General features: G+C 41.3%; 1 protein-coding gene across 2 annotated transcripts in view; it reads right to left on the bottom strand.

Moving 5' to 3' along the window:
- unkl (unk like zinc finger) overlaps window positions 1-24064 on the bottom strand; it is a 143322-nt gene extending 119258 nt beyond the window's left edge. For both annotated transcript variants that reach the window (XM_078558415.1, XM_078558416.1), the window contains exons 1-2: window positions 23979-24064; window positions 23517-23726 (exon numbers count right to left, since the gene is read on the bottom strand). In XM_078558415.1, coding sequence (XP_078414541.1) covers window positions 23517-23726; window positions 23979-24043 — 275 coding nt within the window. In that variant the 5' untranslated portion in view covers window positions 24044-24064. The remainder of the gene's footprint in view (window positions 1-23516; window positions 23727-23978) is intronic.
- Window positions 24065-27609: the final 3545 nt, after the last annotated feature.

Below are 27609 nucleotides of genomic sequence, written 5' to 3'. Positions count from 1 at the left end.
TAAGAATCAATTCAATATTGCTATGTACTAAGACCTGTTGATTGAGCAGAGTGAGGGGGCCCTCTTCATAAGCATTCCTGTCAATCACATTTCTGTCAAATCACATTTCTGCCTTGCCCCTTACACGCGGCCCCTTCCCTCCCTACCCACTTCCCCTCCCCCTATACTCCAGCAGTCCCCCTACCAGCCCACAAAAATAAGTTTTCCGTCAGTGCAGGGTAACAGCTGCTCATATAACTCCCCTGGGAGCAACGTAAAAAGCACAGCAATGCTATTCTGTTAAGTAATATGCTCAAACTCATGAACCTTTCTGTAGAGTACAGGCCATCGCTGCTTTCTGTTGCAGCACAGCAACTTGATCACAATTTACTGTGATTTCAATCATAGGTTAGGGATCAAACTGAACTGAACATAAACCACAAGATATGACATGATGTTAGAAACATGAGTGATTACAAAGCTGCAAAATGTTCTTACTACAGAAGGGAATCTCACTAAATTATGCTTTTGGTTGCAGTGGCATTTCATGCTGGTGGAACAGTAAAACCACATCAAACTAAAGATGAGTTACCCACAATTAACTATTAGACAACGAATACAACGGTGGAATTACGTAACATTCTTTTGCACTGGGAGTTGGTGCTCAGGTGAGCAGTGTCAATAAATGGTCAAAAACCAAAAAGAATACAGTACAGAAGAATTTCCCTGATGGCTCAGTTGGCTAAGCTAATTAAGAAAAACCACACACAGGCCACGATGGACATGACTGTAGCTCAATTCTCATTCTGTGCTGGGTTAGCTTATCTCAATCAGCCAACGGTTGACATCTAATGGCCTCAACATACAGGGTGATTCACACCTGCTCTTCAGTGACCACAGCTGAAAGTGCCTGCTGGACATGAATAGGATAGGGTTAACACTTCCACTAACATCTGTACCAGAGGATTTGCTATGCACAGGAGGGAAAATGCATTCATGGAAGTGTAATGTTACCAAACAAAACACATTACTTGAAGTAATCTAACCGCAAAATAACACAGATATTTGAAATCTTGTTTGTAAGCATAATACAATCCAGCAGCCAAAGGGGAAAAAATATTTTTTCAACTCATGGCAAATATAAGTAGCTATATTAAGTTCTTCAAAATCAACAGTTCAAACAACAATAGCCAAATCTTGTCCTCTTCCATCCCCACTTCCCAGTTCATAATGAACCATTTTTATTCAGGCTAAGTGCAGTCAGATCTTCTATCTATAACTTTTAAGGGGGAGACATAAATTACCTTAAATAAGAAGTATTCTCCAGTCAGTACAGCTTTACTGCCTCTTGAGAAAAATCCAACAGTTACAGGGAAACAACAATTTATACTGCATGAGGGTCGGTTAGTGGACTCTGATTGGTGGAGGTGTTGCCATGGAGAATGCAGCATAGAACAGTTAACTTCCCAGTTTTGTTCAAATTCAAACTGGGCAGGTCAACTCTCTTCTCATGCAGTATAAATTGTTGTTCCCCCGTTACTGTTGGTAATTCCTTGCGAGCTATCCTGATGAGTGCGAGACAAAAAGCTTTGATAGCATGTCTCTTTTTTCAGCCTGTACTACCAAATAGCTATCTTTTACGTTGAGAAAGCTGCTCTGGCCATATCTATGTCCACCCCTCTTGCCCCACACTGAGAGAGTCCAAGTCAAGTAGCATGTTGCTGCAGCATTCTTCAAGCCAACTTTCTCCATGAGCAGAGAGCTGCATCAGTCCTAATCCTGGAGGTCCAAAACAATTAAACAGTTCATTACCAGCGAAGACACAAGCTTTGGAACACCAGGTACAGAAGGATGCTCCATGTGACAGTTGTGAAGATTGTACTTTGAAGGAAAACATTTTAAGCATAGCAGACCACTGAGCACATTGCACTTTTGCTGGGTTCTTGAAGGAACCAGCCAAGAGACCAACTCCACAGCTTGTTCCCCTTAAAGTCATTAGACTCCTCTGCAGTTGTTCACATCAAGTAAATGGATCAAAAGAAAGATGGAACCCCCAAATGGCAAGATTACTGTATCACTAAAACTACTTCTGATACTACTCAAAATTGTCTTGATAAGCAGGAGAATGTACTAGTTAACAAACATCAAGAAACTTGAAGCTTACAATCAGCCAACAGATTTCCTGCAGTTATTTTCACCTCTTTGTGTTCTTCATATTTCATCCATACGTCTTAGCATATTCAAAAATCATTTTCTGCTCATTTAACAACTGCGCTAGGGTAACTGAACCAATTGTGAAATTTAGGATTGCTGGAGTTGCTTTGAAAATCAAGATGGAACAGAGGGAATCAACTTCAATGAATGAAAAGTTTCAACTTTGCACAGATCAAGCAAATCAACAGTGAAATCCTGGTCACTTGCAGCTGCTACGACGCTTAGAGTGAAATTAACTAATATCACACGATCACACTCTCAACTTTCAAATGCAACTTCAGTGCAAAGTACTCAAATGCATTGCTTTGAATAACACCTAGACAAACAAAATGCATACAGTTGCAAAAAAAAAGTAGCCTAAAATATTACCCGTTTGAAACAAATGGCACAAGGTAACACAAGAGGGTGAGTCAGGGAGCACAGCAGCTGCAAGTCAGAAGGTCGGCTGCAAGAGGGTGGGTTAGGGAGTGGGAAAGGTCACAAGTCGAAGGGTCAGCAGCAAGAAGAAAGGGTCAGGGAGTGGCAGAGGCTGCTTCAAAATGGTGCCTGTCGGGTCATGTGACCCTACGTTCAATTGGCGTGAAATGACTTTAAAACAAAACTCGCGATGCTAAACAAGAACACAGGCCCCACTAACTGACCAACGTTAAGGCGAAACAATGCAGAACAGGGCAACATTAAACGGGGGCTTACTGTATATCAATACATTCCCTATCGCCATTGGCGAAGCTTTTTTTTAAACTGGTCTTAGAAGCAGTACCATACATGTTTGTAAGATTTTTGTAAATTGATCAGATCAATCTTTTAATTTCCAAAAGCTAGATCCAGTTCAATCTGGGGCATATGTATATTTGCAAGTTGTCCTCAAACCAAAAACCTTACATTATAGTTTAGAATTATGAACATAAGAAATAGGTGGAGATGACACCATATGGCCCCTCCAGCCATTCAATATCCTCATAGCTGATCTTCTGACTCAACTCCACTTTTCCACCCGCTCACCATGTCCCTCAATTCCCTGATAGACAGATGATGTTTGCTCTATCTCAGCCTCAAAATATATTCAATAATGGAGCATCCACTGGATAGACAATTCCAAAGATTCTCGATCGTGAGTGAAGAAATTTCTTCTCATCTCAGTCTGAAATGATCTTTTCCTGAGACTGTGCTCAGATTCCCCAGTCAGGAGGAAACAACTTCTCAGTATCTACCCGGTCAAGCCCCTTCAGAATCTTCCACGTTTCAAAGAGATCACCTCTCATTCTTCCAAAATCCAAATAATATAGGCCCAATTTATTCAGCTTCTCAACAATTGGACAAACCCTCTCATTCCAGGAACCAATCTAGTGATACTTCGCTGTACTGCTTCCAGGGAGACTATATACTTGCTTAGATATGGAGAGCCAAACTGCATGATCTCACCAAAATCCTACACAATTGTAGCAAGACTTCCTTATTCTCCTACTCCAATCCTCTTGCAATATAAGCCAACATGCCATTTACCTTCCTAATCTCTTGCTGTACCTGCATGAACCAGTCCCCCACCCATGCCAAAATATCACTCCCAACTCCATGAATCCTATCTTGCTTATTAATCTTTTGTGTGGCACCTTAATCTAAAAATTATTAAAAAACCACACCAGCAAATATTCAGAATCAAAGTAGAACATTGGCTGTATAATTACTGTCATGGAATTCTAGCAATTCAAAAATGCCTTTAATGTAAATATGACAACAGGCTGTGTATGCAAGAACAGGAACTTTCACCACAAGGGAAGGACCACAGAGTGTCCAACTGAGCTAACTGAGACTGGCGTAAATTACACCTTGACTATTTATTAGTAAGGTGTATTGCTTTAATGAGTTTGATATAGTTGAAAACAACAGAAGTTGCATGGAGAAGAATACACTGAGCTAACTTCTCATGCTTTAAACAAGCACGAACACAACTTTTGGTCAAAGCTATTAAATAGCAGATGCATACAGCTCCATTTCCCTCTTCTGAACCAATTTTTAAAAAAGGAAATGCCTGCATTGGGTATTGCAAAATTGCTACAGGGATTCCAACAATTAATCTTGTCTGTTATCTTCACACATTAACAATCCTCTTTTTAAAAAAATTAACACACAGGAATATAGGAACAGGAGGCCATTCAGCCTGTCGAGCCTGTTCCACCATTCAATTAGGGCATGGCTGATCATCTACCTCAACACCACTTTCCCATATCCCTTGATGTCATTAGTCTCCAAAATTCTATCAATTTCTGTTTTGAACATGCTCAATGATTGAGCTTCCACAGTCCTCTGGGGTAGAGAGCTCCAAAGATTCACCACCCTCTGAGTGAAGAAATTCCTCCACATGTCAGTCTTAAATGGCCTACCCCTTATCCTGAGATGATGTTCCCTGGTTTTAAACTCACCAGCCAGGGGAAACATCTTAACCACATCCACCTGCCACATCCTGTAAGAATTTAGTTTCAATGAGGCCACCCCTTTTTCAAAACTCTAGGGAATACAGACCCAGTCTCTCCTCATAAGACAATCCTGCCATCCCAGGGATTAATCTGATGAACCTCCGTTGCACTCCCTCTATGGCAAGTATATCCATCCTTAAATAAGAGGACCAAAACTGTACACAATACTCCAGGTGAGGTCCCACCAAGGCTCTATTCAACTGCAACAAGACATCTTTACTCCTGTACTCAAATTGCCTTTGTCAGCATACCATTTGCCTTCCTAATTGCTTGCTGCACCTGCATGCAAACTTTTAGTGATTCATGAACAAAGACACCCAGGTCCATTTGGACAACTGCACTTTCCAAACTCTCACCTTTTAGGAAATATTCTCCCTTTCTGTTTTTTCTACCAAAGTGAATAACTTCACACTTATTCATATTATATTTCATCTGCATCAAGTTCCTGGGCAATCAAGGCATTCAAACTTGAGTCTGGCTTTGTATTGTTTTAACATATATTCACTGCATAACATTTCTACTTGCCTTGTTGAATCACAGTTTATGAGCATGTTCAGTTTTACTTAATGACAATATAGAATAAAATGGCGCAAAAGTCAAAGGGGGAAAATGATTAAGGATGTGAGTCATGAATATTGTCAATCTCTTATTTCACTTTCTAGGCGTGGTGAGAAGAGTAAGGACAAGTATCACAACAATTGTCAAATTTGGAAATGAATACAAAAGAGCACAAATTATCATGGTTACGTTCAAAGTTACCATTCTAAGTACAATACTGTGGCGGATTGTTCTATATTGAGCTGGCAATGCACAACAAATGGGATGGGATATAAAATAGACCCCACATATTTTGATGTAAATATTCAATATTGTACTTAGCAGCCCAACTAAATAAAAATGTAATTTCTCCAGCCAACTGGATTGCTATCATTTTCCAATTGGTCCCACATTTGGGATCAGTGATAATTACAAGAAAATATCTTGCACGACTTCATAGCACAGAAGGCAACTAACTGTAGAGGAAGGCACAAGCTTATAGTTTGAAAAGAGCATCATCATCCTATTGCAAAGAAATTTCATAGGTATTTGCTGACAAAACTATTAAATTGACCCTCAGTTTGGGTTCTGCCAGGTTCACTCAGTTCCTGATCTCATTATAGCCTTGGTTCAAACATGGACAAAAGAGCTGCACTCCAGAGTTGAGGTGAGAGTGGCTGCCCTCAACATCAACGCAGCATTTGACTGAATGTGGCATCAAGGTGCCCAAGCAAAACTGGAGTCAATGGGAATCAGGGGGAAAACGCTCCACTGGTTGGAGTCACTCCTAGCAAAAAGGAAAATGGTTGTGTTTGTTGGCGGTCAATCATCTCAGTTCCAGAACATCACTGCAGGAGTTCCTCAGGGTAGTGTCCTAGGCCCAACCATCTTCAGCTGCTTCATCATTGACCTTCCTTCCATCATAAGGTCAGGAGTGGGGATGTTCGCTGATGACTGCACAATTTTCAACACCATTTGCGACCCCTTAGATGCTGAAGCAGTCCATGTCCAAATGCAGCAAGACCTGGACAATATCCAAGCTTAGGCTAACTAGTGGCAAGTAACATTCATGCCACACAAGTGCCAGAGAATGCTCATCTCCAGCAAGAGAAAATCTAACCATTGCCCCATGACATTCAACGGCATTACCATTGCTGAATCCCCACCATCAACATCATGGGGGTTACCACTGACCTGAAACTGAACTGGGCTAGCCATATAAATACTGTGGCTACAAGAGCAGATCAGAGGCTAGGAATTCTGTGGCGAGTAACTCACCTCCTGACTCCCCAAAGCCTGTTCACCATCTACAGGGCACAAGTCAGGAATGTGATGGAATACCCTCAACTTGCAGCTCCAAAACAAGAAACTTGTCACCATCTTGGACAAAGCAAACCACTTGATTGGCTCCCCATCCACAAGCATTCACTCCCTCCACCATCGACACACAGTGGCAGCAGCGTGTAGCATCTACAAGATGCACTGCAGAAATTCACCAAAGCTCCTTAGACAGCACCTTCCAAACCCAAGACTGCTACCATCTAAAAGGACAAGCACAGCAGGCACATGGGAACATCACCTCCTGGAGGTTCCATTCCAAGCCACTTACCACCCTGACTTGGAAGCATATCGCCGTTCCTTTACTGTCGCTGGTTCAAAATCCTGGAACTCCCTCCCCAACACCCTGTGGGTATACCTACACCACATGGACTGCAGTGGTTCAAGAAGGCATCTCACCACCACATTCTCAAGGGCAATTAGAGATGGGCAGTAAATGCTGGCCTAGCCAGCAACACCCACATCATATGAATATATGAATTAGGAGATGTAGGCCATTCAGCCCCTCAAGCCTGCTCTGCGATTTGATAAGATCATGGTTGATTTGATTGTGACCTCAACTACACTTTCTGCCTGCCCACGGTACCCTTTGACTCCCTTGTTAGTCAAGAAGTCTGTCTTAACAATATTCATGGCCCTGCCTCCACCTTGCTCTCTGGGGAAGACTCACGACCTTCAGAAAATAAATTTCTCCTCATCTTCATCTTAAATGGGAGATCCCTTATTTTTAAGCTGTATCCCCCTAGTCCTAGTCTCTCCCACAAGCAGAGATATCTTCTCAGCATCTGTCCAGACTCCCCAGAATCTCATGTGTTTCAGTAAGATTACCTCTCTAAACTCCAATGGATATAAGACCAACCTTTCTCATAAGATAACTCCTTCACCCCAGAAATCAGTCGAGTGAAACTTCTCTGAACTGCTTCTAATGCAGCTATGTCCTTTCTTAAATAAGACCACCAAAACTGTACACAGTACTATAGATGTGATCCCACCAACATCTGAAGCAAAACTTCCCTACTTTTATATTCCATTCCCCTTGCAATAAACTACAACATTCCATTTGCCTCTCTAACCACTTCTTATACCTGCATACTAATTCTATGCGATTCATGTACCAGGACACCTAGATCCCTCTGTACCACCGAGTTCTGCAATATGGTCAAATGGGCAGATAAGTGGCAGATGGAATTTAACCCTGAAAAGTGAGAGGTGATACACTTTGGAAGGAGTAATTTGACAAGGAAGTATTTAATGAACGGCATGACACTAGGAAGTTCTGAGGAACAAAGGGACCTTGGCGTGTGTGTCCATAGGTCTCTGAAGGCGGAGGGGCATGTTAGTGGGGTGGTGAAAAAGGCATATGGGACACTTGCCTTTATCAATCGAGGCATAGATTACAAAAGTAGGGAGTTCATGTTGGAGTTGTATAGAATCTTGGTGAGGCCACAGCTGGAGTACTGTGTGCAGTTCTGATCGCCACATTGTAGGAAGGATGTGATTGTACTGGATGTTGCCTGGGTTATTTAAGTTATGAAGAGAGGTTGGATAGGCTTGGGTTGTTTTCGTTAGAGCAGAGAGGACTGAGGGGCGACCTGATCGAGATGTACAAGATTATGAGGAGCATGGACAGGGTGGATAGGGAGCAGCTGTTCCCCTTAGTTGAAGGGTCAGTCACGAGGGGACACAAGTTCAAGGTGAGGGGCAGGAAGTTTTGGGGGGATGTGAGGAAAAACCTTTTTACCCAGAGGGTGGTGATGGTCTGGAATGCGCTGCCTGGGAGGGTGGTGGAGGCAGGTTGCCTCACATCCTTTAAAAAATACCTGGATGAGCACTTGGCAAGTCATAACATTCAAGGCTATGGGCCAAGTGCTGGTAAATGGGGTTAGGTAGGTAGGCCAGGTGTTTCTCACGTGTTGGCGCAGACTCGATGGGCCGAAGGGCCTCTTCTGCACAATGTGATTCTGTGATCTCACCATCTAAACAGTCTGCTGCTTTTCTAGTCTTTCTGCCAAAGCGGACAAGCTCATATTTTCCCACATTATACTCCATCTGCCAAATTTTTACCCACTCACTTAACCTGTCAATATCCCTTTACAGACTCTTTACCTCCTCTTGACAGCTTACTTTCCTGTCAATCTCTGTGTCATCAGCAGGTTTAGCAACCATATACCCCATGAATGAATAATGAAATAAAAATTAAAAAGTGTTCAATCATTCAGATTTTTTCCAACTGCATTCCATTTACTCTCAACCCAAAGGATGGCTCTTAGCTAGGAAATGTTCGAGTGACACTCACTCATTCACATGGCCATTCTGCATGTGGGAAGTCTCGACAATAAGTGCAAGCAGTCTATTGGATCAAATAATGCAATAAAACCAAGCTCAATATGTCCACATATATGCAGTGATTACCCAATAACTGTCTGATTTTCTTTTCTCTATCCTTGGGTCATCAGCCTATTTGAAGTTCTGTAGGCACCACGCATGGGTGAGATCAGCAAGCTCAATACACATCTCTGGAACTTTATGTCTTTACAATTCAACCCCATTCTGACATTACAAATTGAACCATCAGCTGTACAGGAGCTTTTTTTTTAAAATAAAAAACAATTCTTCAACTTCTATGCAGACTTGCAGGCGAACTGAGGTCATGGGTATGAGATGTTTGTAGTTTACTTCCATGTTGAATAGAACATAACAGTTCTACACAGTATGAATAAACAGCCACAGAGATGCTCATGTGTGAGATCCAGGAAAGTGGACAAGGGGTAGAGTTAGGAGTCAAAACCAGCTTCTTCAATTACACTTTGTTTAGAGATGGGCAGCTGGTGAAGGGGGTGTGGGGGGAAGACAGAGAAAGGCCGGGTGGAGGAGAGGTCATAGGATAAAAACTCGGAGGAGCAGGCTATTCGGCCTCTCAGCCCTGCTTTTCCATTCAATAAGAGCATGGCTCATTTGATTGTGGCCTCAACTCCACTTTCCTACTTGCTTCCCATATCCCTGGATTCTCCTGTATATCAAAAATCTGTCTAACTCAGCCTTGGATATATTCAAAGACCCAGTCTCCACTGCTCTCTAAGGTAGAGAATCCGAGGCGAGGCGTGGAGGAGCACGAGGCTGGCGTGAAGCAAAACACAAAGGGAGTGAAAAAGAGAAACAGAAGGAAGCATACAGCTGGTGCTTAGGACAGAGAGAACCACTGACAAAGGAAGCAGTGAAAGGCAAGATTGTCTAATAGAAGGCAGGAGCTTGGAGATGACGGGTGAAAAAATGGGACACAATCTAAAAAAGTGGCAGAAGATTAAGGTTAAGTTTAGTGAGGAATTGACAGATGATCAATAGTTGAGCAGTTGGGGAGGAAATAAGAAAACATTTGCTTCGACAATCTCAACTTTTTGATTTGAACATAAAACGGATTGTCAATCGTCACCATTGTCCAGATCATCGCAGAGCAATAGGAGGGTCAACCCTCAAGAAGGTAACATTGTAACGCTTTATATGGGCCAGCCATATATGGCAGTGAATTTAAAACTATTGTGCTGCCAGTTTTGAGAGACACACTTATTTGATACTTGAATTGCTGAATGTCATCTACATTCCATGATCAGCTAGCTGGGCTGATAGAGAAGTTAATGAGTGTGCATAGACAATCTTTTCCTCTTTGAGTAGAACTTACATCTTGTTCAGAATGCATTCCTTCCTTCGTTTAATCCAAGCCTAAACTGATTTTATATTGTGAACACTGACACTACTTTCACTGGTTCCCAATATGCAAATCTTGCACAACCAGCAGTCAATTCAATTTGTTAGGCTCACACCAACTGATGGTTAGGGAGTCTGTTAAAAAGCCAAGAGTAGACATAGGTGTGAGCCTTAGCAAATGCAGCAAGTTGACTCTGAGGTGAGGCATACATCGGAAGCCAGCAACATTAACCCCACGTAAAAGCAGTTTCACAATTTTGTTGTCGCCTGTGGGGATACGTATGAAGCACATAAGCAGCTTTATGTATTAGGATGCTGACCCAGATCTTCACATTTATTTATTCCTTTCCTAGTTGTCAGATACCAACACCAATTACTTATACTTATTTAGCACATTTAATGTAATGAAACATTTCAAAGCACTTAAAAAACAAATTATGACAACGATCCACCTTAGCCAATATTAGGTTAGATGACCAATAGCTTTGGCAAAGCGATAGGTTTTAAAGGAGCATCTTAAAGGAGGAAAGTGAGCTAAAGAGGCAGAGAAGCGTAGGGAGGGTTTTCCAAAGCTTGCAGCTGAGGTAACTTAAGGAATGGCCACCAATGGTGAAGCAATTAAAATTGGTGATGAGTGAGAGGAGCGCAGGTAGCTTGGAGGGCTGTGGGGCTGAAAGAGACTACAGAGACAGGGAGGAGCAGAGCCATGGAAGGATTTGAAAACAAGGATGAGAATTTTAAAATAAAGATGTTGCCTGGCCAGGTGCAGTTAATACAGTGGTGACAGGGGAATAGGACTTGTTGTGAGTTAAGGCACAGGATGACCTCAAGTTGAAAAAGGGTAGGCTGTGGGAGACCAGCCAGGAGTGTGTTCAAATAGTCAAGTCTAGAGATAATGAAGGCACGAACCAGAGTTTCAGCAGCAGATGTGCTGAGAAAGGGCCGAAGTCAGGCAATGTTACGGGGGTCAAAACGTGTGATACAAATCATGGCATGAATATGAAGTTGGCAGCTCATTTTAGGACCAAATGTGAAAGCAAGGTTGCAAACAGGCCAGCTTAATCTCAAGCCGTTGCCAGGGAGAAGGCTGGATTCAGTGGTTGGGGAGTGGAGTTTGCAGTGGAGGCCAAAAACAGTGGCTTCAGCCTTCCTAATGTTTAATTAGAGGATATTTGTGCTCATCCAGTACTGAATGTCAGATAAGCTGTCTGATAATGTCACAAATGTGGAGGAGTAGAGAGAGGTGGTGTTGTAAAGCCAGGTGTCATCAGCGTACATGCAAAAACTATTGCTGTGCCTTCAGATGTTGTTTTAAGGGGCAGCATGCAGATGAGAAAGAGAAAGGAGGCAAGGATAGATAATAAGTGACAAACCTGGAGATTAGTAACAAACACAGAAGGGACACGTTTACAGATATTTAAAATTCATGCAAAAATCAATAGTCTTCTAGAACTCCTGCTTGTAAATGAAGCAAGTTCAACCATGGGGCATTACAAGTTTATTTTACATGATACTTCTGTCTTTTCGGGTAGATAGTTTTTTTTCCTGTTACCGTCTATATCTAAAAGTGGGCTGAGATCGCCCAACTAATTTGACTTAAAACCCTCAGTCAAAACAATTCAATCCACCAGTTCCACAAGTTAAAAAGGGTCCAGTACTACAGAGCTTTTCCCAGCACATCTACATTTTTTCACTGTTTAAATACATTAACTAGATGGAACTGAGCAATTAATTACTTGTCTCACAAAAGGTAAAACAAGAACTTTGGAAAGAATTACCCATGTAATTCCCATCTTTGCTGCACTAAGGCAATCATTCAGCACAGTCTGGAGATTTAAAAATCCAACAGGCAAGAGGAAGCTATCTATAATGTATTAAACATCTTGCCTTGAACACATATGAATTCTATTATGCCCCACTTACTTTCAGTTTTCCTCACATTTTTATGTTAGTTTCCCCTGACCCTCACCATTATGAATTCCTCTGTCCATATTTATAATGGAAATCACCTATGTAACTAGTCATCGATTAATTACATAATCTAGTCAAGAGGCTTTTCCACATAATTCATTCAGAATGTTTGAAAAATTTTACTTCCTCAACAAATGCAACTTCTGATGCCCAAAGCAAGGGTTTAAATAAAAATTAGAATGTGTGAAAAATTCCATATTTCACAAATGCAATTAAATGTGTGTATTCAAGTGTTTTTAATGGCTTCATTATTACTTCAAGGCTTCAGCCTCTGCCAAAAACTCGGGTTTTGATTTATTTTTGCCAAAAGCTGTAACGCTGAGCTAAATGTAAACTGTGTCTTGTGAGCATGTGCAGCTTACCTAATTTCTCAGGATACAACAATACCAATCACCTGTATTGATGAAATTTTTTCTTCACTTTTTCAGTTTCTGGCCAGCTAGTTCCCAAAATTATATTTGAAGAAAGCTAGGAGGACAAATTTCAAAAACAGCTGGCAGCTTTGGGACCTCGATTGATAATTGGTTAGGAGACAGGGTCAACAACTTACAATTATAAAGCATCTCTAATGTTGTAAAAGGTCCCAAGTCGCTTCACTGGAGTGTAATTAGACAAAAGAAACTGACAAAGTAGGAATAAAAAAAATGTACCCAAATTTGCACGATGTGGCAAGTGGCGTTCCCAAAGCAGTTGTACAGGGTATTAGCTCTTCACCATTTCCTTCCTCCAAGTCATTGATAGAGAAGAACTGAATATCCAAGTTTGCAGATTACACTAAATTTGGATGCATAATAGGTTGTATAAATGGGAGCAGGAAGTTACAAAGGGACTCAGGCAGGTTAAATCAGTGGGAAATAATGCATTAGATTGAGGTCAATGTGGAAAAATGCAAGGTCATCAATTTCAGATCCAAGACAGATAAATTGCAATACTTTCTAAATGGGGAGACGAGAAACTGTGAAGGAGCAAAGGGATTCGGATGCCCAAGTACAAAACTCACCAAAGGCTAGTGCACAGGTACAAATATTCAGCAAAAAGCTAACGGTATGTTGCTCTTTTACTTAAGTGTGCTGGAATACAAGAGAGGAATCTGTACTTATCTACCAAATCCCATCTGGAAAACTGTGTTCAGTTGGGTGCTGCACCTCAAAAAAAGGATATACTGGCCTTGGGGGGGAAAAAAAAGGTGGGCTTGTGTTTATATAGCATCTCTCATAACCTCAGGGCATGTCAAAGCTCTTTACAACCAATGAAACACTTTTGAAGCGTAGACATTGTAGTACGGTAGGAAATGCAGCAGTCAATTTGAGCACAGCAAGCTCCCAGAAACAGCAATGCAAAAGTGGGAAAAGGCAGGAGAGTGGGACTAGCTGAGTTGCTCTTGCAGAGAGCCGGCACAGACACGATGGACCAAGTGGACATAAGGGCACAAGAAATGGGAGCAGCAGTCAGCCATCTGATCCCTTGAGCCTGCTCCACCATTCAATAAGATCTTTGATGATCTGATTGTGGACTTGACCCCATTTTCTGTGCAGCAACCATTCTATGATTCTATAAATGATCAGATAATCTGCTGTGTTTATGATGCTGACATGTATATTGACCAGAACACCTGCTCTTCTTCAAAACAATGCCATGGGATCTTATACAACCAATTTAAAAAGCTGAGAGGGCCACGGTTTGATGGCTTATCCAAAAAAAAAAACAGCACCTCCGACAGTGCAGCAACTCCCTCAGTACTGCACTGGATTGTCAGCCTAGCTTTTTGTGCTCAAGTGTCTGGAGTGGGACTTGAACCCACAACCTTGTGATTCAGTGGCAAAAGTACTACCAACTGAGCCAAGGCTGAAGAAAGAAGAGCAGACATTTGCCAGAATGATAGTGGAGCTCAAAGGGTTAAATTAAAGCCAGGTTGAATGATGGGTTGCATTCCCTTGAGTTTAGAAGATTGAAAGATGATCTCAACATAGTTGTTAAAAATGATTAAAGGGATTCAATAGAGTAGAGAAATTATTTTCTCCAGTGGAGGAATCCAGAACAAGAGGGCATAATTTTAAAATTAGAGTTAAGCAACTCAGGTGTTATGATATAACTTTAAGAGAATATGCAAATGATCAAGGAACCAGGATGTAAAGCAGCTTATGAGCAGCAGCCAGTTCATGGTGCATGAGAGTGATTGCAAGCTGTTGCTGAATGCCTGGAGTAGACCTGTCTGTTGAGGTATCCTGTAGTGTGTGTATATATCAGTTGGAGTCTTCAAATAAACTGAACCTACTTATAGTTTACCAGTCCTTTGTGGGAGATTGACAAGCTTGTGTAAAGGAGCCAAAAATGCAACATGGTGGTAGCGTTGTGAGTTTGAAGACCACAAGAAGAGCCACAGACAAGATTTTTTGCAATATAGAGGCTGTACGTGCACTGAAACCTAGGCAGGCAGGCAGTAATTTGCAGAACAGCGAGTACCTGATTTGTGGGATAGCCAGATCGATAGTGAATGGAAGCAATGAGTCGGTTCAGGGCCACGCTGTGCAGTCAGTTTTGAATCAGGCAGAAAAACTGCAGGGCCTTTGAGACATCCTCAAGTGCCATTCCCGAGCAGAAGTCAGGCAGTGTGTTAAATGGGAAAACAGCGCCACTAGTATGAATGTGGTAAAAACCTGAACTGCAGCCACAAAAATAAATTAATTAATTAATTAAATAAATAAAATAAAGAAAGAAAGAAAGAAAGAGGGGAAAGAACAAAAAACAGCAGCTATATTGCTGAGTCTCTCTCTAGAGTACAGAGGTTACAAATCCCCGTAGAAGACTGGAAACCTCAGGAAGATGACCATCAAATTCCCCAGCATGAATTGGAAGGCCACGGATATCCTATCTAAATTTAGACCATTTAAACAAAAGATGGAATTATGCTTCTCAGATTTATTCATCACAGAACCAAATAAACAAACGGTGAAAATAAAGGTAGCCATAGGAAATGAGGGGTTGCATAGAGTCAACACTTTGGACCTGTCTGAGGAGGATCAGAAGGACCCTGTTAAGAGTGGAACACGTCGGGGGATGAGCTTTGAGTAATGATGAACTTCATAATACACCGAATGGAGCTCATGGCTTACAGACAACAGCAACAAGAATAAACTGATCAGTCCGTCAGCAGGTGGCATGATAAGGGCAAGGGCTGCAATTTTTCAGAAGCTGAGCTGTCACCCATGGCGAGACAAAGGTTGGTGGTGGGGAAAGCAAAAGTTGAAGGGTCCAAGCAGCAGTTCTGGGGATGGAATGTAGCGGCTGGAGGAAGGTGGAGAAATAGGGTGGGGAGAAAGGCTTTAGAAAGATTTAAAGATGAGAATGAAAGAATTAAAATTTAAGACATTGAAGGTCGTGTACATGAGTCAGCTAGAACAGGATGAAAGGCAAACTGGACAGGATGTAAGCAGCTAAGCTTTGGACAATCTGGAGTTCATGGAGAGTGGAAATGGAACTAAGCAGTCTTTGGGATGGAGGTGATATAGGTGAGAACCAAATGTCCGGGTTGCAGTCTGTTTCAGCTTCAGGTCAGTGGCCAAGGAGCAGAGCTTGTGGTGGAGTAGGGGGAGGATACATGTCATCCAAGTGTAAATTACACTGCAGTAATTTAAAGACACTGTTGAAAGGTAAAGCTGGGTGTTACTGGCACAGCTGACCTGATGTTTACAGGTGATGTCATTGCAAGAAAGTGAAGAAGGACTCAAAGATGGATCTTTCTGGGCATTTGGAGGTGATATGGAGAGGGTGCGGGGTAGAAAGACAAGGCCAACTGGGCAGAGAGATGGCAGATTGCTAGTATTAGGGCAATAGGGGAAGAGAGAAAGCAACAGGAGTAGTTGAACACATTGTGTGTGGATTTTGTTCATCACCTATCTCAACACAACGTCCTCGAAGTTTGGGTAGAATTATCGGGAAGAGGGGTTTAGTAAGGAGGTTAGTCACACACAGTCAAGATTGGGAGGTCAAATACAAAGCTGTAAAAGTATTCGTCTCTAGGTTGTGCTAAATAATCATTGCACAAAAGTTTAGACCTTTTTCCCCTCTTTAGGAAACAGTATCCATTTTTATGTCAACTTGGCAGCACTGGCAGCTATCCCAATACAGAACAGCTAAGCCACACAGACCACAAGTATCCCAGGTCTCACCTCAAGCCTGTGCTGTTTTAGTCATACTTACACTAAGATTCTCCACTCACTATTCCTCTCTTTTCCCCTTGACTGCTCGACATACTCCACTCCCCACAGATCTTTTCAGAGACAAAGATAGACCAGCTTTGACTTAATAATAGCACTCTTGCCTCGGAGTCAGTTTGTGTTGAATCCCACTTCAGAGACTTGAGCACATAACCTAGGCTGGCAATTCAGTGCAGTAATGAGTGAGTATGATATATTCAGAGTTGCCACCTTTCTTCTAAGATGTTAAACTATGGCCCCACCTGCCCATTCAGATGGAGGAAAAGATTTCATGCTACTTCTTTGAAGAGCAGACAAACTCTCCCCACTGTCCTGACCAATCTTTATCCCTCAACCAATAACGCTAAAACATGATTTGTTCATTGTCACACTGCTATTTGCTGTGTGTGGAACCTTGTTCTGCATACACAAGCTGCCACATTCCTTATATGACAACAGTGGCTCAACTTCAAAAGTACTCTATTGCTTGTAAAGTGCTTTGGGACATTGAGGTTCTGAAAGGTGCCATACAAATGCAAGTTTTTTCTTTCTGAAATGTCTCAGCAACTTTGGGTTATGGAGAAAAAAAAATCAGCCAAGACTCCAGCTCTTGACCACGGGCCAGGTGACCCCCACTGAAAAGTGCTTACAAGGACAGCATCCAGTTCAGCTGTGATGCACCCTGCAGTAAAGCAGACTGTCATCACCGAGAACGCCAGCACTTGGATGGTGTACTGAAAAGCAACCAATGCTCATGAAATGTACACTAAAAAACCCAAGCTTCTAAAAAACGAGGGAGCAAAATAAAATTGGCAAGGTGTACTAAAATAACAAGTTTTAACTTTTACTAAATATTGCTACTTCAAAATTCCAATAACTGAATTACAATGACCATGTCAACTGTTTTAGACAGTAGTTTGAGTCACACTACATCTGTCAGTCAAATCTACAAACCATTCCAGTCTTTTCATTTCAGCTGGCAGAAAACAAAAAAAAAATCAAGTTAAGAATCAATTTCCCTATTTTACTCATGCAACTGGAAGGGTTTCTGCTTAAATTTCACTTTTTCCACCTACTCAACATACATAAATATCAAATTACCAGTCACAAACTTCCTCTACAGCTACAAACAGGATTGGAGCTACTATTTATTTAATAATTTTTTATTCAACACACTTTCAGTTTTAAAAATTAAAATCAAAGCGAGATCTACCTTACTATTTTATTCAATCATGGGATGTGGGCATCACTGGCAAAGCCATAACTTATTGCTGCTTAGACCTCCGTTCTGAAGAAGGGTCATATGGACTCGAAACATTAACTATATTTTTCTCTCTCCACAGATGCTGTCAGGCCTGCTGAGTTTTTCCAGCATTTTTTGTTTTTGTTCCAGAATTTATTGCCTATACCTTCCAGACCTGAAACTGGGGAAAGGGAGTCTGAGAAAGCAACTAAGTTTAGTTCTTCTGATCTTTAAAGAATTTAAATCCTAATTCATGATTTATGATATTACACAACAGTGCGACAGACAGATCACCGTCACTAGTTCACTTTGCAAATTTTTCTGCATAAATTACCCACTTCAAATAAAGATATATTTAAAGATCAGCACCTGCAAATATTAACACTGAAGGGCCCCAGTCATATGCTGTACTATTATTTGTAATGTTTTATTAACATTGGCAACAATAATACTGTATTGTGCTTGGAAAATCAATAAATGCAGAAAAATAAAGAATTTGAGACACTTCTTACATTATATGCAGCTCCAGGCAAACAAACCAGATGACTTCAACCAATCCATTGTAAATCCTGAATGGATCTCCGAGGATTCATTTTTTAAAAATTGAGGTCTAAGCCCAAGCTGAGATAAAGCAAAAAAAAAAATGCCTCTTATATACTAAACTAATAGTTAAATTGTCCTGTTTATATTGAGGGGCAGATTCAGCAATAAAACTACACAACTGCCAAAGACCTCTATGTGTACAATTAGTTACGATCACTAACGCACCTTTACAGCAGCTGTAGATTGGGCAATTGGTTAAAAAAACAGAAATACAATTCTGAGGAAGATGCAGAGGCCAGCAATGGACAAAGTAAACTACTGGCAGGCACATGCAAAAAGTGAACACAGCACACCTGCAGCCAGACCAAGATAATAAAACTGATGCCAACACTGCTGGTGGTACCAGTTGATCTTCGCTATTAATAACAATAACTGACCTTCACATCCTTGAACTGTGGAAGCCAAAGGAGAGGAGAGATGTGGAAAAGGAAAAGTATCAGCCAAAGTTACCACTATGCAGCAACTCATATTGGATAGAGGGCATTTTTTGAGGATGTAACAGATATGGTAGATGGGAGAGAAATGCAATGGATAACATACATACATGAACATTTGGATCACCTTTGAGAAGGTGCATGGGAGATTACTTGACGATGAAGTGAAATTTAGGAAGGGTAGGAAATTGGTTAGAAGGGAGAAAGAGTTAAGAGCAGTTTTTTTTTTTAAAAAGTGTGGTTGCAAGTGGGTAATAGCTTCTTTCAATATTCAGCTCTTGATCTGGATGTCTAGTTTCACAGGACATTAAAGGTGGCACCTCAGATTAATAAGGTCATTAAAGTCAAATGATTCTATTAAATTCTAATCCTAGGTTTTATCCCAAGAAATATGAAATGAGTCAAGTAATAACGATGAGCCTGTATAAAATCTGAGTAAGGCCACAGTGAGAGTACGGTATGCTGTATCTGGCTGCACCATAGAAAGGATGTTGAGACGCTGGAGCGTGCAATAGAGATGCTGCCTGATATCAGGAAATACAACTAGGAAGACATATAAAAAAGGGATTTTTTCTGTTAAAAAATGTAAATTGGGGGCAATGTCACAGAAGTATTTACAATTATGTAGGTTTGGATCAAAGTATATAGAAGCAGACTAGTCTCATTATTGAAGGGTCAGGATGAGGGACTGTTGTTACAACCCCTGTAGAGACCGACAACTTTTAAAAAGAGATGAGTTTCCAAAACAACCAAGGGAAATAAATTGAACATTTTTTTAATACCTTTATTGTGACAAACAAACTAAAATCAATACAGTTGAAACATTAATCAACAGGCAGCTGATACATCAAACTAAAGAGAAAAGTAAGTTTTGCATTAACTAACTAACATAGCTGAATTAGGTCTTAGGAAATGTTTTTACATTATGCCATGCTTCTGGCAGATATGTGGCATTAAAGGAACAGTCACAAAGTCACTCACCAGCAGATGTTCACCTCTCCCCGCAACGCCAGATCGAAACTTCTACTATTCTTTGACAATTATTCTGCTCCGTCTGGGTCTTCCCGGATACAATTATCGCCAGCAAGGTACACCTCAGCGAATCCCCCTCATTCACAGGTTTTAACAGTCCTGACAATCAGAATTCCAGAGGAAACTGTGTCCAGCCCCTTTGAACAGTTTAGTTGGCTCTTGTAAAACAGTTTCCCCCATAGAGAGCTTGACTACTACTCCCCATAATTTCTTACAGGACAGCAGGGACCTGTTCCTGGGAAAATTCCAATTCTTCTCCTGCCTGTGTCTAAGCAGCAGCTGTTCTATGCTCTGTGGGAAAGATGCTAAAACTGCCAATGAACACCTCAATGAGTTATTATTTTCTATCTGAGTTTCTCTTGAGGCCTAAGATCTCACAGACATTTCTCCGAACTGAGGAGATTATCAGGACCCCCTTTTCAGAACATTCTGCTTCACTAAGTTAAAAGGACATTTTAAAACATAATCATCTTGTAAAGTTGTGTTCATGACATCATAGATACAAAATTAAATGCAAGAAATTCAGAACAGAGGGCAGGAGAGACACAGAGTTGAAAGGCTGGAATTCACTTCCAGGGTGAGTGGTTAAGGTAGGAACTGTCAATATTCAGGTTAGTTTGGATAGGTGTGTGCAAGGACATGGCAGATAAATGTGATTAGAAGTGCTTTCAAATGGAGGGTAAACACACAGTTTGGGCTGAGTGGTCTGATTTTAATTGCTCCTCCGTTGGTGGCCATGCCTCCAGCTGCCAAAGAGCTGAGCTCTGAAATTCCCTTCTATGTATATCTATTAAAGTGCAATGATATAGTCCATAATTTCATACAAATGGTAAACTTTTAAAGAACCATTATTTCACAAAAGATGTAAAGAGTAGTGTACTAAAATATTAGTCCAAAAAGGGGAAACTTATGCATTGTGTTTACAAATTAAAGCAGAATTATGTACTTCTTGTCTGTTATTTTAAAAAGCTTCTATTAGTCAATCATAAAAAATGACATACTGTAATTTTAGACCAAAGCACAAGTTCCATGGCACACAATATTTTGACTTCACACAGAATTCTCATCTCAATATTTTAGCTATCAAAAGTATTAACAGTCCTATCAATAAACAGCCTAACCCAAATAAATTCACTACTGTGTCACCATAAAAGCAATCATCTAAAGAAAGGGAAATTAAGCATCATGACCATAGTGCCTAGTGCAATCATTTTATCAGCCACAGCAAGTTATTAATTCATTAACAAAGTATTACATTTGAGCAAGTTAAGTATTTGCTCAGATTTCATTATAAATTGATAAAAAAAGTGAGGTCCCATATTTTATCTTCTGTAAGCTTGAGGTCATCCAGAACTCTGCTGCCCGCGCCTTTACTTGCACCAAGCCCCATTCACCCACTGATTGGTCCCCAGTTAAGCAACTCCTCAATTTTAAAATTCTAAGTTAAGCAATTAAATTTTAAAATTCTCATTCGTGTTTTTCAAACCGCTCCATGGCCGCACCTTTCCCTATCTCTGTAAACTCCTCCAGTCCCACAACCCTCAGAAATACCCCTGCTCCTCTAATTCTGGCCTCTTCAGCAACCCCAATTTTAAATGTTCCTTCATTTAACAGCTGTGCCTTCAGCTGCCAAAGCTCTAAGCTCTGGAATTCTCTCTCTCCACTTCTTCTTCCTCCTCAAGACATTCCTTAAAAACCTATTTACTTGTTCAAACTTTCAGCCATTTGCCCTAATATCTCCTATATAGCTCTGTCAAATTTTTCTTTAAAAAGCTCCAGTGAAGTACCTTGAAAATTTTATTACATCAAAAATATTATATAAGTACAAGTTTTGTTGATGGTGGTCCATGTCAAGCACAAAAATTAATGATTATGAACTTATGAATGTCACATCCTTTTTTAAAATTTAATGTTCTGTAAAATTAATTTGCAATGGGTTCAGGAAGCTTATAAGTAAAACTTAAATCAGTATCAAAGTTATAAAGTTTGCTTTACTTGAACATAAATATTTTATAAAATATTTTGCAGACAAGCAGTGTATGCTGCTCACTATGAATTCCTGATGCAATTTTAAACATTACCACATAAAATTTCCAGTTAATTTTCATGAAATTTTAAGTGTGATATCTTCAAAGATTTACTCTGACCATTAAACTAGCCTTCCATTGAGACAGTCTAGCTTCATCTGTTTTATAGAAAACAGTCAGCAAAATTTAACAAACTGCACCAGTATGTTACTACATAATTATTCAAACAACATAATTTCAAGCAATGTTTACCTGTGGTTTGCCACAAAGAGTGAAAACAAACCACACAATTACAATAGTGATGACTCTTCAAAGGTACCGAATTGGCTGTGAAGCAATTTAGGACACCCTGAGATTGTGAAAAGAACTACATAAATTTCCTTTTTTTACATTTCCAGATAAAAGTCAAGCTTTGAAGCACTATGTAAGTAAAAAAACTAATTGCACCTCACCAAAGAATACCTCAAAGTTTCCATCTATTTACTGATTCATATTTGATTAATGAATTATCTTTCAGACTCCATGATTGTCAAGAGCTTGAACTTCAGAAAAGAATCAATTTCTAATTTAGAGCTAGGATGCAGCTCCCACTTTAAAAATGATTAACTATAAAAATACAATTAAATGCTACAACTTCATCAAACCTTGAGTGACCGTCAGGGAGCCATGTTCACTATTCGACATTAAAAATAATTCAAGCAGCATACATTTATATTGCATTTTGATGTAGAAAACATGAGGCTTTACAAGTATATGAAGGAAAAAAGGGCAAAAGGAGAGATTACGTGGGGTGGCCAAATACAAAAAAACAGAATGACCTATGTAGAAGAAAAACTACTGCAGTTCCCTGTGCCAATATTGCCCAGGGAAAGAAAATCTGGCTTTATCACCTCTCAGGTCTCTAACCACATGACATACAACAAATTGCTTTGAAAGGTAGTGACATATAGGAGAGATGCAAATTTGAATACAAGATGTTACATAAGTCCAAAGTTTAAAGAAGTCCTAAGAAACAATATAAACTTTCAACCACAAATCATTTACAAATAAGGGCTCCTTTCAAAATTACATACTTAACTTCTGAAATATCAACATGATACCAGGCAGGCATACAAACAAAAAATACTGAAACCAAAACTACAAATATTCCATAGTTCAGTTTAACCTATGTGATCAACATAAAAAATTACACCTATGCTAAACAGCATCTTGCCAATCAACATTAAATTCGATAACAAGTGGAGAAAAACCACACGTGGAGAAAAAACACAAGTCCCACAGCTCACGCTTAGCCTTAAAAGTTTGCTACTTTATAAGCTACCTTCCATTCAAACTAAGATCGCTGTCAATGAATGCGAAATTATTTCAAACATAGTATTTTAGTTCAGTGTCTGTAAGTACCGTACAGTTTTAAAAGGAAATAAATTTCAGAAATATAGTAACCCACTTTCCCATAACTCTTGCATCTCAATACAACACCAAGAACATGAGCACTTCAGGCAGTGGATGTGAAGTCCAGCCGCCACAGGAGTCAACATTCAACACAAATGTATAACACTGCGAGTCTCCCGCTCAAACACAGAAGCCCGTGGTCCACTGTAAACAGCCGTGACAGGAGTGAGCGATCTTCAACTACAAACATTACCCGCCAACACAAACACCCACAGCCCACGACAGGAACACAACAACCGAGCGAGGCGGACACATCCCTCTCCCCGAAAACACCACCCGAGACCTCGCCAAAAACCCGCGCCCGATCCACTCACTCATCTCCGTCCGGGCAGATCCCCGTCGTCTCGTCGTATTTGGTGCAATAGACGTCCGGGCTGTAGTTGAAGGTACCGTCCCGCCTCCTGATGGGCCTCCTCCGCCGTTGATTGAGGAAATGCCAGTGGAAGCAGGTGAAGGGCCTGTGCTGGGCGCACTTGTGCTGCAGGAAGAGCGGGCATTGCTCCGTCCGAAACTCCTTCAGGTACCTGCAACAAAAAGCCCTGAGATTAGCGGCTGGTGATGGGGCCGGGCAGGGGGGGAGGGGGGCTGGGCCTGACGGGCCCAGGGCCTGGGCTCCGCTCCGTGCGGGGGAGGGTCGCTGCTCCAGGGCTAAATTAGGTGGTGTGGGGGGGGATCTTTGATGCACTTTTTCCCGTTATCTTTTTGGCGGCGGGTAGGTCCTGGCGTGCGCTAGGTGCAGTTGCGGTGGAACTGCTGCAGGCGGGATCGGTACTTACGTGTAATGAGACGGTTTCTCCGTCTGAGGAGAAGCGCTCGTCGCAGCTTTCGAAACCGACGGCATTTTTAGTCAAAACAATGGACTGCGCGTGCGCGCCGCGAAGCACGCTGGGTAATTGGCGGGATGGTTCAAATGTTGGTCCAGGGACATGTGGTTGTAGCAGATCCGCACAACCTGCAAAGTCCCACACACAGTTCGCTGGGCCGAGCCCGGGTGTTACAGAGATCCCAGAATTTTCTTATAGAGAGATCAGACAATACACAGAAACAGGAGGTGGCAATGCAGCCCCTCGGACTTGGTTACATCGCGCAATTAGACCAGCTCTGCCACCTACCCGTTGGTCAAACCTACCAATCTCAATTTTTAAATGTTCCTTTGTGGAGGAGAATTCCAGATTTGCACACCCCTCCTTTCATTTCATATGGAGGGGTGCTTCGTACATCACTGAATGGCATTTTTAATAATTTTAAGGGATTTTGATTTATTGGGACGCACCACGAGCATGGTCAGCATTCACCACCCACATAGAAGCGAGACCAGATAAGGATGCATGGCAGAATGGAATGTTTTTTATGATAATTCACAATGGTCACTTTCAATTCCAGATTTTTAATCATTGAACTTTAAACTCCTGCAGCTGTCATGATGGGATTTGAACCTATGTCCCTAGACCCTTTGAATTACTAGGCCAGTGACATTACCACGACATCACCATCTCGCCCTATGCCTCTTTGTAATCAAACCAGTAAGAGAGCACAGATTCAAACTGATGCCAAATTTAGGACTGATGCAAAGAAGTTCTTCACATTAAGAATTCCCTACATCACAACAGTGACTAGACGTCATTGGCTGTGAAGCGCTGTGAGATGCCCTGAGCTGAGAACATGAAAGACGCTTTCGAAATGCAAGTCTTGTAACGATGGTTGACCTTTAGGCCGCACAGTGACGGCAAACCGTTGCATTGGATAGATGTGTAGGTTCTTTCTGAATGGATGCACTTGAATGGGCCAAATTCTTCAACTTTATGTGCCCTCGAACCCGTCAAATCCTGATTTTCAATAAAATGTCACTCAAGCAGAATTGCGCTTGTACAGTGCTGTCAACTTCAGGGAAATGTAAATGACGTTTACCATCCGCTATTCTTGACAGATCACAATCCCTTGTTGACATCGATTACAACCCCATTGAACACGTGGAGCTGCAATTGTTTTTAAAGTGACACATCCCACTCTTCGGATGAGTCAGCAGGTTGTCAGCCAGTAGTTAAATGCAAATAAGATCCTATGATGTAATAAATGTCTCAAACCTCTTCACACAATACTTTGAAATGAAGTGATGTTTGCTATGCAAGCAGCCTTTCCACGCCAGCAAAGTGCCACAAATGGCAAAGGGGTGATTAAGCTCATTATTTTGTTGAGGTTCACTGAGGAAGGAATGTTAGGTACTCCAGGAGAACTCCATGCTCTTCTTCGAACGTTAGAATGGGATTTTAACATCCTCCTGAACAACTAGAAATAGGCAGACATTTTTAACATCTCGTCAAGACACGATATCCTGAAAAGTTCAGCGATGAGCCAGTACAGTGCCCTGGACTGCCAGCCTGGCGTCTCAACCCCTACAAGCCTCTGAAGCAGGATTGAGAGTGTTCAATTAAATACAAACTGAACATATCAGCGAATCTACACGTTTCAAAATTGTGCACTCGACTCCAGCCCCGCCTGTTACCATGGAGGCTAAGTATAAACCACAGGGCATTCATTGTATTAGGAACGGTTCAGTGCAAAACTCCGGCTGATAGATAAACTCCGTACACAATGGCTGAGTTTTAAATTGACAACCACTGAGCCAAACTGTAACTTCGACCAAGCTAGTTAATTGTTCCACTGATCTAAGTGTGTGTGTGTGTGCCCTAGCCTGCACCATGCGCTCGGTGACAATCTTCCCTGTAAACAACATCAAACATTGGAATTTTTAACCACGGACCTTGGGAACGATTGCGAACATGGAACCTATTTGTCTGCGGGTGATCTGGGCTGGATCGAAGTTCTTTTATTTGACCCTTGCTACAATTCAATTCCGTAACCAAGTGAGACATAAAATCAGCCTCCTGAGCACACTACATCTCTCTAGATATCCAACTGCAGTGAACATTTCTGAAAATGCCTCAGCCACACGGTCCGGTGCTGTATCCAACACAGAACGTCTCTGGCCAATTCCTTCTACGGAACATCTGTTATCGGTCTCACTTATTTAATGCTGTTCGTGAGGGCTGTGGACGTCGTGCAGTTTTGATGCAGTTCACAAGTTCACTCAAACCTTGACATCTCTCACACTCCGGCCGCTGAAAGGCCTGGACAAATCTCTGTACGGTTAACCCATGACCCAGGGACGTGGCACCAGTTTTTGATGTAACACGGTGAGTTATATTCCCCAACCTTTTAACCCAAGATCATCGTGTCTCTGATCTTAGATAACTCTTTAACTCCCCAACAGGTCTCGATCTTACCTTGAGATCTCGAACAAACACCAGTCCCTCCTTCAGGGAAATGTTCTAAATGATGTTTATAATCCTCTGTTTTTGACAGATTGCAACCCTCGTTGACAGAGATTACAACTCACTTTAACACGTGAAGAGACCATTATTTTTAAACTGACACATCTCACTCTGGGTGAGCCAGCATGTTGTCAGCGAGTAGGGAATTACTAACACCCTATGATGTAATGAATTCCTAATTCCCTTCATACGATACTTTGAAATTAAGTGGTGATTTTTGCAATGTGGGCAGTTATGTCATACCATTCCCCAACCCCAAAGGAATCGATCCCACTCCCTCCCCCCGCACCCCCCACCCCCCTCCTTCCCAAGCTCCCTCTTGATTCTTCGAAAACAATAACGGCATCAAACGGACCTGGATTAAAGTTTCAGATATGTAGTAAATGTATTAAATGAACAAGTAAATACATATTTACAAGTAAATTGTATTTTCTCTAACTCCTTAAAGAGATAAAATGACAGATCGCGAACCTTGAGTTAAGCTTAACTTTTGTAGATAACTTTTAAATACACATTGTACTTCTCTTTCATCAGGCTTGTCAAACTGTTTCTGATGGGATTATTAGACTCTTGAAATATTCTCAAATGTCTCGTCCGAGATTCTTTTGCTGCTCCCCATTGCTCAGAAAGGAATATTGATATTGACGATCTGGTCTTTCAAATTCAAAAGGAAATTGCCACCCGATTACAACCTGAACAATCACCAGGCCTGTATATGTTTGCATATTGTGCTCAACTCCCCCCTCCAGCGTTCGTTTCCACGGAGACCACAGCAACAAACCATGCCATAATATGAGGGCAGATCTGACAAAGATCCTGTTACTGGATGAATCTTCAGCTCCTTGTTCAATGGCTAAGTTTTTAAAAAAACACCCCAAAATCATAAATGTAAAACGACGCAGAATTTTTGCCGCATGTATGCAGAAGCTAGTTAGACATTTGGATCAATATTTTGGGGTTAAAGGTTGAGGGGAGTGTATAGGATTGTGGTTTTATGTTGGATGGCACTACCCCTTGTTCTTGAAGCAAAGTAATGTGCATCTGACCCCATTCTGCTCTCTCTACTATTCCCGTT

Source organism: Cetorhinus maximus, chromosome 15, assembly GCF_964194155.1.
Source record: "Cetorhinus maximus chromosome 15, sCetMax3.hap1.1, whole genome shotgun sequence".
In the NCBI taxonomy this organism is placed as follows: domain Eukaryota; kingdom Metazoa; phylum Chordata; class Chondrichthyes; order Lamniformes; family Cetorhinidae; genus Cetorhinus; species Cetorhinus maximus.
Note: the sequence above shows the minus strand (reverse complement) of the source record. Positions and strands in the feature narration are given on the sequence as shown.